The following is a 16203-nucleotide window of genomic DNA, read 5'->3' as shown; positions in this document are numbered from 1 at the left end:
GTCTACCAGAAGCAGTAATGTGTTTCGCCTCCTGAAGATATTTATTGGCCAACAACTCTAGCTCACAGATTAATCATTGTTAATAATAAACAAAAACAACACAAGTTCAAACTTTTCACACTTTACAGGTTTTTTTCCTCCATCAAAACAGCTGTGATGGTAATCTCAATCCCAGTATTTTGCATTTATCAGCATTAAGATGAAATTAATTGGGGGGGGGGGGGGGGGGGGGGGGGAAGCTAATTTTTGTATCTTCAAACTGTGCAAAGGAGAGTGTGAAAGCACAGCTCGGCATCTGTGACTCTTCAGATTTGATACTCATAAAAAATGCTTGAAAAAGTATGTTTTCTTGCAAATACTTCAGCATCTGGTGACTTGTTCCCGAGTAAAATTTAGTATTCACGTACTAAATGAAAATAGACATTTCCGCAGTTCTGGTGAAATGCAGCACACCTATGGTAATCTTCAAGCTATGTGTTCAGTAGTAGAGCTCGACATTACATATCAATCATTATGAAACAGATAATAAAAAAGAGTAAGTACGGCAGTTTGTTGATTATGCATATTGCAGCAGTTACACTGAAAGGAAAGGAATTCATAGCAACTGATGGCTATGGAGAACTGTATGAAACCAAACCTACCACTGATGACAGAAACAACGAGAATCAATTAGTATAAGCTTCAAACAATCCAGATGGAGCAATGTGGGCTGCAGTGACAAGAGATCTACATCTACATCTACATCTACATCTACATCCATACTCCGCAAGCCACCTGACTATGTGTGGCGGAGGGTACCTTGAGTACCTCTTTCGGTTCTCCCTTCTATTCCAGTCTCATATTGTTCGTGGAAAGAAGGATTGTCGGTATGCTTCTGTGTGGGCTCTAATCTCTCTGATTTTATCCTCATGGTCTCTTCGCGAGATATACGTAGGAGGGAGCAATATACTGCTTGACTCCTCGGTGAAGGTATGTTCTCGAAACTTCAACAAAAGCCCGTACCAAGCTACTGAGTGTCTCTCCTGTAGAGTCTTCCACTGGAGTTTATCTATCATCTCCGTAACGCTTTCGCAACTGCTAAATGATCCTGTAACGAAGCGCGCTGCTCTCCGTTGGATCTGCTCTATCTCTTCTACCAACCCTATCTGATACGGATCCCACACTGGTGAGCAGTATTCAAGCAGTGGGAGAACAAGCGTACTGTAACCTACTTCCTTTGTTTTCGGATTGCACTTCCTTAGGATTCTTCCGATGAATCTCAGTCCGGCATCTGCTTTACCAACGATCAACTTTATATGATCATTCCATTTTAAATCATTCCTAATGCGTACTCCCAGATAATTTATGGAATTAACTGCTTCCAGTTGCTGACCTGCTATTTTGTAGCTAAATGATAATAGATTTATCTTTCTATGTATTCACAGCACATTACACTTGTCTACATTGAGATTCAATTGCCATTCCCTGCACCTGCATTTCAGTACAATTTTCCATTGTTACAACCTCTCGATATACCACAGCATCATCCACAAAAAGCCTCAGTGAACTTCCGATGTCATCCACAAGGTCATTTATGCATATTGTGAATAGCAACGGTCCTACAACACTCCCCTGCGGCACACCTGAAATCACTCTTACTTCGGAAGACTTCTCTCCATTGAGAATGACATGCTGCGTTCTGTTATCTAGGAACCCTTCAATCCAATCACACAATTGGTCTGATAGTCCATATGCTCTTACTTTGTTCATTAAATGACTGTGGGGAACTGTATCGAACACCTTGCGGAAGTCAAGAAACACCTGTGTCCATGGCCCTCTGAGTCTCATGGACGAATAGCGCGAGCTGGGTTTCACACGACCGTCTTTTTCGAAACCCATGCTGATTCCTACAGAGTAGATTTCTAGTCTCCAGAAAAGTCATTATACTCTAACATAATACGTGTTCCAAAATTCTACAACTGATCGACGTTAGAGATATAGGTCTATAGTTCTGCACATCTGTTCGACGTCCCTTCTTGAAAACGGGGATGACCTGTGCCTTTTTCCAATCCTTTGGAATGCTATGCTCTTCTAGGGACCTATGGTACACCACTGCAAGAAGGGGGGCAAGTTCCTTCGCGTACTCTGTGTAAAATCGAACTGGTATCCCACCAGGTCCAGCGGCCTTTCCTCTTTTGAGCGATTTTAATTGTTTCTCTATCCCTCTGTCATCTATTTTGATATCTGCCATTTTGTCATCTGTGCGACAATCTAGAGATGGAACTACAGTGCAGTCTTCCTCTGTGAAACAGCTTTGGAAAAAGACATTTAGTATTTCGGCCTTCAGTCTGTCATCCTCTGTTTCAGTACCATTTTGGTCACAGAGTGTCTGGACATTTTGTTTTGATCCATCTACCGCTTTGACATAAGACCAAAATTTCTTAGGATTTCTGCCAAGTCAGTACATAGAACTTTACTTTCGAATTCACTGAACGCCTCTTGCATAGCCCTCCTCACACTAAATTTCGCTTCGCGTAATTTTTGTTTGTCTGCAAGGCTTTGGCTATGCTTATGTTTGCTGTGAAGTTCCCTTTGCTTCCGCAGCAGTTTTCTAGCTCTGTTGTTGTACCACGGTGGCTCTTTATCATCTCTTACGATCTTGCTTGGCACATACTCATCTAACGCATATTGTACGATGGTTCTGAACTTTGTCCACTGATCTTCAACACTATCTGTACTTGAGACAAAACTTTTGTGTTGAGCCATCAGGTACTCTGTAATCTACTTTTTGTCACTTTTGCTAAACAGAAAAATCTTCCTACCTTTTTTAATATTTCTATTTTCGGCTTAAATCATCAATGGAGTAACCGCTTTATGATCACTGATTCCCTGTTCTGCGTCAACTGTTTCAAATAGTTCGGGTCTGTTTGTGACCAGAAGGTCTAATATGTTATCGCCATGAGTCGGTTCTCTGTTTAACTGCTCAAGGTAATTTTCAGATAACGCACTTAAAAAAATTTCACTGGATTCTTTGTCCCTGCCACCCGTTATGAACGTTTGAGTCTCCCAGTCTATATCTGGCAAATTAAAATCTCCACCCAGAAATATAGCATGGTGGGGAAATCTACTCGAAATATTTTCCAAATTATCCTTCAGGTGCTCAGCCACAACAGCTGCTGAGCCAGGGGGCCTATAGAGACATCCAATTACCATGTCTGAACCTGCTTTAACCGTGACCTTCACCCAAATAATTTCACATTTCGGATCTCCGTCAATTTTCTTCGATACTATTACACTTCTTATCGCTATAAACACGCCTCCCCCTTCACTGTCCAGCCTGTCTCTGCGGTATACATTCCAATCTGAGTTTAGGATTTCATTACTGTTTACATCTGGTTTCAGCCCTTTCTGTCCCTAGTACTATATGGGCATTGTGACCATTTATTAATGAGTTCTGGGACCTTTCTATAGACGCTCCTGCAGTTTACTAATAGCACATTAATATTGTTATTCCCTGTTGCATTTACACTTTTTTGATTCATAATTCATGCAGAATACTAGCAAGCACCATTTTGTTTATGTCTTGCATGGGCATTTGGAAGAGACAATCACGAATGTCAGACATGTGCCCATATCACGAGATTTTATAATATTGTAGCCACCTTTGCTGGCTTTGGTGCTGAGACTATGGGCAATACACTGTCCTGTAACACTAATGGGACGATGCACCACATTGCAACCATTAATTTTGGACTAGTGTCACCTGTTCATCATTTTAATATTGTAATAAGAATTGGACGTACTGACTGACGCAGGCGAGATAAATATTACAGAAGATGAATGGGTAGCTTTAAGAAATGGTATAGTGAAATCAGCAGTGGAACAATTAGGCAGAGAGACAAGGCACAATAGAAATTTTAGGTAACACATGACATACTGATTTTAATAGGTGAAAGGGGAAATATAAAAACCCAGAAAGTGAAGAGGGAAAAAAAATGTCTAAAAAATTATAGGAAGTGCAAAATGGCAAAATCAGAAATTACTAAATGGGAAATCCAATGCTGCAGAAGCATGCAAACCTGTCAGAAAGATAGATGCCACCTGGAAAAAAAATTAAGAACAAAGGAATCACTGTATGAATATTAAGTGCTTAGGTGGCAAGCTAGTACAAGGCACAGAAGGGAAGGCTGAATGATGGAAGGAATAGAAGTGCTATACAAGGGAAATGAACTTGAAGAGAATATTTAAGTAGACAAAGAAGAAATGAGATACAAATTTGGAAAGGGAATTAAAGTTCAGGAAAAATCAGCAAAAACTCTGAGGTTTGCCGATGGCATTGTAATTCTGTTAGAGATGGCAAAAGGACGCGGACGAGCAATTGAACAGAAAAGATGGTGTCTTAAAAACAGGTTATAAGATGAATATCAACAAAAGTACAATATGTACTTGAATAAAATCAAGTGAAGTGGAAGGAATTACAATAAGTAACAAGACATTAAAAGTATTAGCTGAGTATTGCTATTTGGGTAGAAAAATATGTGATGATGGTTGAAGTAGAGGGGATATCAACTGCACACAGGCAATAGCAAGACAAGTGCTTCTGAAAAAAGGAAATTTGTTAACAACAAATACAATTTTAAGTGTTATGCAAAAGTGAAATTTGGGCAATAATCAGAAAGACGAGAATAGAAGCTTTACAAATTTGGTGCTACAAAAGATTGCTGAAGACCACAACACCAATCAAGAAAAAGAAATTATATGTAATTGAGTGCTTATATAAAACTGTGAAAGTGTATATCTTCAAATTAATGACATCAGTGCTTAGCCTTCTATTCAGACTATTTCTATATCTATCCTACTTCCTACTAAAATGAGTATCAGTAAATGATTTAATTGAAATATTTTTCCCAAATCAAGAAAAACAGAATAATTTTACAGATTTGTATATTGTACAGTTTCTGATTGTAAACAAATGTATATTGTATGGCATTATCTACTTAACAATCGAGCCATAATCAAAGAGTTTAAGTGTATGAAAAGTTCACGGACCATAGGGTTGATTTTTTTCATTAATTTATTGATAAGGCTAGCAGCGTCTGGAATGTATCACAGCATAACACAAAACGATACAGTGTAGAAACCACTAGATGCTAGATGAATGCTGTACTAAGTGCAAAAATAGCAATACCAGAGTGACAATACTACCGTGCTGTGGCTTCCTCTCTTTAAGTCTTGCGATCTTACACTCTTTGTGCTGAAATGTACAGAGTTCAAGCCATTATTTTACAGTACAGTACAGCAGAACAAAAAAAGATACAGTTTCTGTTTTGTTCCTTGGTTCCATTCCCATACAACAGTCATGAGGGTCTACACCACATTCGTATGTTTTGTTAACAAATAGATGTTTTACAACAGAATGTTTAAATAAAGTAAACAGAATTTTCATACAATTTCTTACTTCCAACCAATGCGAGGCAACCTGATTACCACACTGATCTCATAATAGAAATCTAACTATTTTTAAAGAACATACCTGTTCAGTCAATAGTTGGTGCTCCTGGTCATCATCAACAACTACACCTGCTGTCTGTATGTACCCCTGAACTACAGCAGCACGGTCTGGTGACATAGGTACGCTGCTTCCATTATGATGATCAGGAACCTTAGTAAGGCACGGCAGGGCACCATTAACAGTAACTAGGCCTAATTCCTGGGGGTGAGGCAAACCATGATGACTGCTGCCCACATTTCCATGATGCTTCTGCTGCTGAGCAATCTGTACAGCAACGAGGGCTGCTGCAAGGCGACGATCATCTTCCGTCAGTAAGACATCTTCATCATAATGGTCACCCACAGGAGGAAGGTAGCCAGCTGCACCATGTGCCACAAATTCACCAGCACTTCCCGGTACCATCATGTCAACCACAAGTCCATTATGCACAACATGATGAGGAACCAGGTCAAGGCCAGTAGGCCCGCAGTCCGAAGGGACACCACCGCCTGTCCCCCCCTTACCCCCAACAGCACCAAGAGAAGGTTCAGCCAACCTGTGTATGTTGACATACTGCGTAACAGGTGGTGCAATAACTGCACATCCATCTTCATCAACCTTGAGGGAAGGTGGTGCAACTGATGTATTAAGTTTCCCATCAGGTCGTAACTGTGAGATGTCAACACTGTCCAACAGTTCTTGTGATCTTGTGTCGTCATCCATCATCTGTCATACCACCTCCGAAACCAGGTTTCTCAGCACAGCCTGTAACACCAAACAGAATATATATAAATGAACTATATTTGAAGATGAGTACATTACCTGACATTTAAATAACCTGAACACCAAAAATGAGTAAAAGAAATTAGAAATATTACAAAACTGTTACACAAAAGGGCAAGTGGAGTAGCTTCATCAATATTGCCTTACGATCCAGATCCCCCTCCAGCTGTTGAAAATAAAAAGCACACTGGACACACAAAAAATTGAAAGGCTGCAAAGAAAATTCAAGATGAAGTTCAGGATACAAATGGTCAACAGACAGAGAGAGAGAGAGAGAGAGAGAGAGAGAGAGAGAGAGAGGACAAAAGAGTAAGGCATTGATCACCATACCTATAATACTAAAGGTAGCTTAAGGTTATTATGCATATTGCAATATTTTTCACTGAGAAAGTTTATTATAACTTTAAGTAACTGAAATGTCCAATATCATAGCAATTACAATCAGTGAAGCAGAATTTTAAAAAAGTGCAAATAAATCTTGCATCCTAAATTCTGAACTGCCTGTTACATCCCATTACTGCTGTTTTGCATTTTATCCCCCTTTTCCATTATCTTCTTAGCTTCCGGGGTGAATACACTTCAATGCTACAATGAAAGCAATATTAGCCTGAATACAAACATTTACAAACAGTTCAAAGATGGATTATTTCATGGTGATTTCAGATTAAATCTGATTTTTACCTTAAGGATTACCTGAAGAATGGAATTTGCTATTGACATGACAGAAAGGCTTCACAGTCATCTTTTATTCACAACAGTCACTCAGACAATTAAAATTGGGCTTATCTTATTCAACACATCGATTCTCCAGTAGGAACTGCAGTATTTGGCAGTTTTCAATGTGGAAAGCAACTCGCCAATGACATGGCCAGTATTGCATATATAGGGGTTCTTGTGGTACAGCAAGTGGTGACAATACCACCGCCACAAGCTATTTAATGCTGCTGGATAAAACCACCACTACACTTTTTCAAGCATTGCTATCTTTAACTACATGCATCTACCCCCACATAACTGTAATGAGATGTGTCCATCTTGGTCATTATTTCAATATTTTTTTACCTCTTAGAGTTCATCTGGCTACATATCCTACCCACCTCCAGTTTATTTTCATTACAGCCCTAATAAGTCTCCTAGAGTGGATGACATTCCCTCAGCATTATTGAGATCCTTGAAAAAGCCACCCATGACAAAACTATTTCATCTTGTATGCAAGATAAATCAGACATGCAGAATATCCTTAGATATCATGGAGAATGTAATGATTCCTTTTCCAAAAAAGGGCAGGTACTGACAGGTGTTAATATTATCAAACTAAAAGTTTAATACACATCACTTGCAAAATATGGACATAGATTATTTACAGAAGAATGGAAAAATTGGTACAAGCAGAAGTCAAAAAACATCAACTTCAGTTCTGAAGAAATGTAGAAACACTTGAGTCCATAGTGATCCCATGGCATATCAAAAATATCAGTGAAAGAAAGGCAAACCTACATTGATAGTATTTATAAATTTTGAGAAAGCTTTCGACAATGATGATTGGAATACACCCTTTGAAATTCTAAAAGTAGCCAGAGTGAAATGCAAAGAGTGAAAAGTTATCTCAACTTCTACGGAAACCATATTGCAGTTATAAGGGTCAATGGGCATAAAAGGGAAGCGATAGGTGAGAGGGGAGCAAGGCAGGGGTGTACCTCACATTTGATGTCATTCAGTCTGTAAACTGAGCAAGCAGTTAAGGAAACCAAGAAGAAATTTGGAAAGGGAATTTAGGTTCAGGGAGAGGAAATGAAAAAAATTGCTGTTTGCTGATGATATAATACTGTCGGGGATAGCAAAGGTCTTGGAATAGTAGTTGAACAGGAGGGACAGCGTCTTGAAAACAGGTTATAAGATGAATATCAACAAAACTAAAATCAAGATAATGGAATACAGATGAATTAAATCACATCAGGCCAACACAATCAGATTGGGAAATCAGACCCTAAGAGCAGTAGAGGAGTCTTCCTATCTGGGCAAAAAAATGACTGATGATGCCCAAAGTAGACAGGTTAAAAATGCACACTGGCAATGGCAAGAAAAGTGTTTCTGAAAAAGAGAAATTTGGAAAATTCAATGTAAATGTAAATGTCAGGAAGTATTTTTTGGAGGAATCTGTATGGAGTGTAGCTTTGTATTGGAGTGGACAACAAGCACTTTAGACAAGAAGAGAACAGAAGCTCTTGAAATGTGGTGCTACAGATGAATGTTGAAAACTAAATGGGTAGATTGAATGACTAATGAAATGGTACTGAACTGCATTTGTGAAAAAAGAAATTTATGGTACAATGTAACTAAAGGTTATAGACATATGCTGGGACATCAAGGAATCATCCATATGAAATCAAAGGAAGCGTGATGGGTTATAATTTTGGAGGAAACCAAAGGTTTAACACACTAAGCAAGATCAAATGGATGTAGGCTGCAGTAGCTTGTGTCTGTATGTGTGGATGGATATGTGCGTGTGTGTGAGTGTATACCTGTCCTTTTTTCCCCCTAAGGTAAGTCTTTCCGCTCCCGGGATTGGAATGACTCCTTACCCTCTCCCTTAAAACCCACTTCCTTTCGTCTTCCCCTCTCCTTCCCTCTTTCCTGATGAGGCAACAGTTTGTTGCGAAAGCTTGAATTTTGTGTGTGTGTTTGTGTTTGTTTGTGTGTCTATCGACCTGCCAGCGCTTTTGTTCGGTAAGTCACCTCATCTTTGTTTTTATATATAATTTTTCCCACGTGGAATGTTTCCTTCCATTATATATATATATATATATATATATATATATATATATATATATCATTAAAGACAACTGGATTCAACAGTCCTAGCTGTCATCTTCACGTCTTAAACATTTTACGCTGACCTCTTTCACAAGATGTCATATGGATAAAACTCAGCACATTATAAATGTTGAGTGTTTTTAAACATTTTAGTGATGACAAACATTTATAATGTGCCGAGTTTTATTCACTTGTCATCTTGTGCATGTCATTAGCAAAAAATGAACATGTTTTACTACAAAAAAATGTTTAAAACCTGAAGACGACAGTTAAGACTGTTGAAACTGGTTGTCTTGAATAAAAAAAATATTTCGTACAATCTTGACTTTTGAATGGTATTTAGCTTTCTTCTGGGTCATTTTGGCAAGCATACATGCATCTCCAGTGCACGGTCGTGCCTTGCCCCCTTTCCTCCAACCCTCACACCTACTGCAGTACCGTGTCTTCTCCCGTCACCCCCTGCCTTCTGCACCTCATACTGCCTGCCTCTCCTTTCCCTCTCCCTTATACAGAACCCATGCCATATGCTGCAAGTGGTGTCCCCTTCTCCACCAACCTCCACTGAAGCAGCCGTTATGAATTTGTGGCCTGTAATAGATCTCTGCCTCTTATCTGCATGTGGGATATTGCAGACAAGTGACATTTGACAGTTCCTGGTTTCATGTGAATTCTCACACAGTGCAGTGTTGTGTTTTGGCCAGAATGTAGCCCTCTAATAACTTTAGAATTGCTTGTCAACTGGATACCTTCTTTCCTTGCCTTTTTTATAATGTTCATAGTGTTATTTTGTCATTTGTGTTAGAATTTTAAGCAACAAACATTTTTTCTAGGTGATTTACCTTTCATTGATGTTTTAGGAGTTGATACTAAAGTTTAGTTGGCCTGTTACTATTCTTGTACCCTCAATTTACCAATGGAGGAGAATGAAGATATCTGAAGCTAAGAATCACTATTAAATGTTCAGCCAATATACCCAAATCTGGTATATGAGCTGTGCTCCCTCTGCAGCCATTGCAATAACTATGATGTGAGCTGGGAGTGCTTTGTGTTTGTGATTTCTTCTGTACCTGCTACTGCAGTTTATACTGTTCACTTTAAACTTCTGTTGGGTTTGATCATTTGCAGTGAACTGGATGTGATTAAAGGAAATCTGATGCTCATAGACTTTCTGAGACACTTACGCTACATGTTCTTTTCATTTGTTTAAAAATATAGAGATACACTAGACTCTTGCTAATCCGGCCCCAAGTAGTCCGGGCTCCCAGTAGTCTGGCGCACATCCAAAATCACGTGCACAATGAAGTATCATGCACAACAATGCTTTATATACTGTATTTTAAATTGTAGCCTTCTTTACTGTTCACAATCATGTCTTCTAAAAGGAAACACACAAACTTGAGATTTTAAATAAGTTAAATCAAGGTTCTTCGCAGAATGCCATTGCCATCGAGTTCAATGTTGGACAAGCAACTATTTATGACATGAAAAAGAAAGAAGATGTTATTCAACAGTACTCAACACAAATGGATAGTGAGTTGGGAAAGCAGAAGGTTGAGTGAGAATGAAGAACTGGACGTAGCTGTTTATTGATGGTTCACACAACAACGCAGTAAAGGAATTCCAGTCAGTGGCCCGATTATAAAGGAAAAAACAGCTGCATTTAATAAACAACTTGGCGGTAATAACTTGTCTGTAGCGAGCGAATGCTGGTTATAAAACTGGAAAAAACGACATGGCATTCGGCAGCTGACTGTCACCAGAGAAAGTTGCTCAGCTAATGATAAGGATGCTGATGAGTTTGTAAGCAAGATACGGAGGATAATAGAGGATGAAGATTTAACTGTTGATGCCTCGTATACTGCTGATGAAACACGACTCTTTTACAAGATGCTTCCTTCAAAAATATTAACTGCCGAGAACGAGGAGGAAGCTCGTGGTTACAAACAACAGAAACAGTGCGTAACATTAATGACTTGTAGTAATGCCAATGGGATTCATAAACTACCGCTTATGGTGATTGGAAAATTCCAAAGTCCACGTTGTTTTCAACACACTGACATAAATACTCTACCAGTGCAACATTGCACTCAGTAGAAAGTGTGGATGGACAGACAAATATTCTCTTGGTGGTTCCATGAAATGTTTGTACTAGCAGTGAGAAAAGAGTTACAAGGAAAAAGCTTCCACTGATAGCTATCCTTATAACTGACAATGCTCCCAGTCATCCTTCAAATGTTTCTCTAAAGTCCAATGGTATACATGTACAAGCACTCTTTCTCCCACTCTATGTGACACCCCGAATTCAGCCCAAGACCAAGGAATTTTGGAATCAATTGCTGCTGCTGTTGTTGTTGTCGTTGTAGTGGTCACCAGTCCAGAAGCTGGTTTGATGCAGCTCTCCATGCTACTCTAACCTGTGCAAGCTGCTTCATCTCCCAGTACCTACTGCAACCTACATCCTTCTGCTTGGTCTCCCTCTACAATTTTTACCCTCCATGCTGCCCTCCAATGCTAAATTTGTGATCCCCTAATGCCTCAGAACATGTCATACCAACCGGTCCCTTCTTCTTGTCAAGTTGTGTCAAAACCTCCTCTTCTCCCCAATTCTATTCAATACCTCCTCATTAGTTATGCGATCTATCCATCTAATCTTCAGCATTCTTCTGTAGCACCACATTTCGAAAGCTTCTATTCTCTTCCTTTCCAAACTATTTATTGCCCATGTTTAACTTCCATACATGGCTACACTCCATACAAATACTTTCAGAAATGACTTCCTGACACTTAAATCTATACTCGATGTTAACAAATTTCTCTTCCTCAGAAATGCTTTTCTTGCCATTGCCAGTCTACACTTTATATCCTATCTACTTCGACCATCATCAGTTATTTTGCTCCCCAAATAGCAAAACTCCTTTACTACTTTAAGTGTCTCATTTCCTAATCTAATTCCCTCAGCATCACCCACTTTAATTCGACTACATTCCATTATCCTCGTTTTGCTTTTGTTGATATTCATCTTACACCATCCTTTCAAGACACTGTCCATTCCATTCAACTGCTCTTCCAAGTCCTTTGCTGTCTCTGACAGAATTACAATGTCATCGAAAAACCTCAAAGTTTTTATTTCTTCTCCATGGATTTTAACAACTACTCCGAATTTTTCTTTTGTTTCCTTCACTGTTTGCTCAAAATACAGATTGAATAACATCGGGGATAGGCTACAACTCTGTCTCACTCCCTTCCCAACCACTGCTTCCCTTTCATGCCCCTTGACTCTTATAACTGCCATTTGCTTTCTGTACAAATTGTAAATAGCCTTTTGGCCCCTGTATTTTACGCCTGCCACCTTCAGAATTTGAAAGAGAGTATTCCAGTCAACATTGTCAAAAGCTTTCTCTAAGTCTACAAATGCTAGAAACGTAGTTTTGCCTTTCCTTAATCTTTCTTCTAAGATAAGTCGTAGGGTTAGTATGGCTTCGCGTGTTCCAATATTTCTACGGAATCCAAACTGATCTTCCCTGAGGTCGGCTTCTACCAGTTTTTCCATTCATCTGTAAAGAATTCGCATTAGTATTTTGCAGCTGTGACTTATTAAACTGATAGTTCGGTAATTTTCACATCTGTCAACACCTGCTTTCTTTGGGATTGGAATTATTATATTCTTCTTGAAGTCTGAGGGTATTTCGCCTGTCTCGTACATCTTGCTCACCAGATGGTAGAGTTTTGTCAGGACTGGCTCTCTCAAGGCTGTCAGTAGTTCTAATGGAATGTTGTCTACTCCCGGGGCCTTATTTCGACTCAGGTCTTTCAGTGCTCTGTCACACTCTTCACGCAGTATCATATCTCCCATTTCATCTTCATCTACATCCTCTTCCATTTCCATAATATTGTCCTCAAGAACATCGCCCCTGTATAGACCCTCTACATACTCCTTCCACCTTTATGCTTTCCCTTCTTTGTTTAGAACTGTTTTTCCATCTGAACTGTTGATATTCATACACGTGATTCTCTTCCCTCCAAAGGTCTCTTTAATTTTCCTGCACAGGCAATATCTATCTTACCCCCAGTAATATATGCATCTACATCCTTACATTTGTCCTCTAGCCATCCCTGCTTAGCCATTTTACACTTCCTGTCGATCTCATTTTGAGACGTTTGTATTCCTTTCTGCCTGCTTCATTTACTGCATTTTTATATTTTCTCCTTTCATCAATTAAATTCAATATTTCTTCTGTTACCCAAGGATTTCTACTAGCCCTCGTCTTTTTACCTACTTGATCCTCTGCTGCCTTCACCCCTTAGAACAGTGCTTCACAACATACGTACTCGTGGAGCAAGCTGTGAGCAGCAAGGCGCGAGCACGGAGCAGCGCGAGCACGCTACCCGCACTACCGGACCAGAGCGGAGAGTGGGGAGAGTCACGTGGGGTACACAACAGCTGCCGCCAGTCAATGTAAATCTGCGGCCACCTGCAGGGATATCACTCACGAACTATTACTGCGACAAATGAAACAAATAAAGGAGAATGTACACGTGCCACATAATTTTATTAGCTTAGTGTATGCCTCTACATTCGTATTAATTTGTGCACTGTTACAAAATAAAAGATGTCACTGAAATGTGGGATTCTCGGTTATCTTGTACTTTTTGCTCTTTACAATTGCGTCTATGTTCGGAGTAATTGTTCTTGTGCATTGTAGGCGCAGCGTGCAGTTTAAATTTCGATCAGACAATGCGTTTCTCAGGCGCGTCTTGTTACATTTCATTGCAGAGAACAGTTGTTCACAAACATACGTGGAACCGAACATTGATATTATTTTAGCCGCCAATTTGTACAAACGAGGAAATCTATCCTGAGGGAAGTGCCTCTAGAATTTCAAAATGTTTTTCTTGTTCTGAAATCTGTCTTTGTATTCTCTGTCACACTGAAGGTCAATAATTTCTAGTTGCAGCTCAGGACGAATCTCTTCAATATTCGCTGAATATGGAGAGGAAAACAGATCAAAATCAGTCTAGTGCTGTCAGATCTTGAAAGCGTTGATCAAATTCTTCATTAAGGGCAACTAAACTATGTGAATAACGTTCACAGTCTTTGTGAACATCTTGCACGGATGATAATTTAGGAAAATGAGCTAGATTTCCTGTTTCCAGTTGACTCACCCAAAGCGTCACTTTCATTTTAAAAGCTCGTGTTCGATCTATGAAATGAGTAATTAGCAGATCTTTACCTTGTAGTGAAATGTTCAAAGCATTCAAATGGCTAGTTAAATCTGCTAAGAACGCGAGATCACATTTCCATGAAGGCTCTTTCAAATCAGGAACACACATGTTATTTATTTCCATGAACATATTTATCCCATCTAACAGGCAAAAAAATCGATTTAATAATTCGCCACGACTAAGCCAGCGGACCTCGCTGTAATAAGGCAGGCTATCATACTGGCTTTCATGCTCAAGAAAGCTTTTAAATTGCCTGTGTTGTAGCCCATGCTTCCTAATATAATTGGTTGTACGAACAACAACACTCATCACATTCTTTAGAGTGATACTCTTTGCACATAAGTTTTCCTGGTGGATCACAAAGTGAACGCCCCTTATTGCATTCGGCACGGTCAGTTTTTGCATTTTCTCCTTCAACAGCGCAACGAAACCTGACTTTTTTCCTGTCATCGCTGGTGCACCGTCTGTAGACACTGAAACTAAAGAATTCCACGACAATCCTATATTTTCAACATTTTCTTCACACTACTTAAAATATCACCTCCGGTTGTAGTGTTCTTCATGGCTACTACATCGTGGAGCTCCTCCCACACCTGAAGATCTCTATTAACACCTCTAATAAATATGGCAAGCTGCACTGTTCCAGTGATATCAACACTTTCGTCCAGAGCTAGACAATAAGCCATAAAATCTTTACAGATATTTGCAAGCTGGCTCTGGACGTCGTCTGCCATGTCCTGTATGCGACGCATAATGGTCATGTTAGATAATGGCACAATCAGAAACTGTTCAACTTGAGATAGACTCAAATGTTCCGCTGCAACTACCAAGCATACTTTTATTAAATCGCCATAGTGAAGGGGCGCAGGGATTTTGCTAAAAGCAAAGCAATTTTGTAACTCACTCTGAGAGTTGCCTCAGTTGATTTTTCTTTGTCGTATCTTCTTCGGATAGCTTTCTTTTAAGTTTAATAACTTCCTGTGCACGATCTGGTCCATCACATTTTCCACTTCCGCAGTCTTTCGCGTGGTACGACATATAATGTCGCAGCAAATTAAATTTCCTAAAAGAATTCAGCGTTTTGTGACGTACTAAATATTTTGCAACACCATCTTTTTCTGTAAACAGATACAACTCCTCCCAATGGGGGTTGAACTGCGAAAGCATGGTTGGGGTTACACAATGGCGACTTAACATGATTCTTAACCAGCGAAGTGACTGTTAGAGCTGATAGTAGTACTTTAAACGCTACACAGTCGGCGCGAATTCAATAGGCACGCTGCGGCCCTATTCAAACGTGCGCGCGCATTTCCCCTCCCTCCCTACTCCGCGACCTTGCACCTGCTAGCGAGCACGTGCCTGAGCAGACTCGAGTACTCGCGCTCAAAACCGGCCAGTTGTTAAGCCCTGCCTTAGAGCTACCCATTCTTCTTCTACTGTATTTCTTTCCCCCATTCCTGCCAATTGTTCCCTTACGCTCTCCCTGAAACACTCTACAACCTCTGGTTTAGTCAGTTTATCCAGGTCCCAACTACTTAAATTCCCACCTTTTTGCAGTTTCTTCAGTTTTAATCTACAGTTCATAACCAATAGATTGTGGTCAGAGTCCACATCTGCCCCTGGAAATGTCTTACAATTTAAAACCTGGTTCCTAAATCTCTGTCTTACCATTATGTAATCTATCTGATACCTTCCAGTATATCCAGGATTCTTCTATCATTAAGTTATGCTCTGTACAAAATTCTACCAGGTGGTTTCCTCTTTCATTTCTTACCCCCAATCCATATTCACCTACTACATTTCCTTCTCTCCCTTCTCCTTCTATCGAATTCCAGTCACCCATGACTTAAATTTTCATCTCCCTTCACTACCTGAATAATTTCTTTTATCTCATCATACATTTCATCAATTTC

The 16203-nt window shown here is 39.6% G+C and overlaps 1 protein-coding gene across 1 annotated transcript in view; it reads right to left on the bottom strand.

Annotated features, from left to right (window-relative positions):
• LOC126412861 (zinc finger protein 354B-like) overlaps window positions 1-16203 on the bottom strand; it is a 147880-nt gene that overhangs the window by 109253 nt on the left and 22424 nt on the right. The window contains exon 2 of the mRNA XM_050082727.1: window positions 5513-6235. Within this exon, the coding sequence (XP_049938684.1) occupies window positions 5513-6196 (684 nt within the window). The 5' untranslated portion in view covers window positions 6197-6235. The remainder of the gene's footprint in view (window positions 1-5512; window positions 6236-16203) is intronic.

The sequence above is a fragment of the Schistocerca serialis genome, chromosome 7, assembly GCF_023864345.2.
Source record: "Schistocerca serialis cubense isolate TAMUIC-IGC-003099 chromosome 7, iqSchSeri2.2, whole genome shotgun sequence".
Classification (NCBI taxonomy): Eukaryota; Metazoa; Arthropoda; class Insecta; order Orthoptera; family Acrididae; genus Schistocerca; species Schistocerca serialis.
This window is presented reverse-complemented; position numbering and strand designations above follow the sequence as displayed.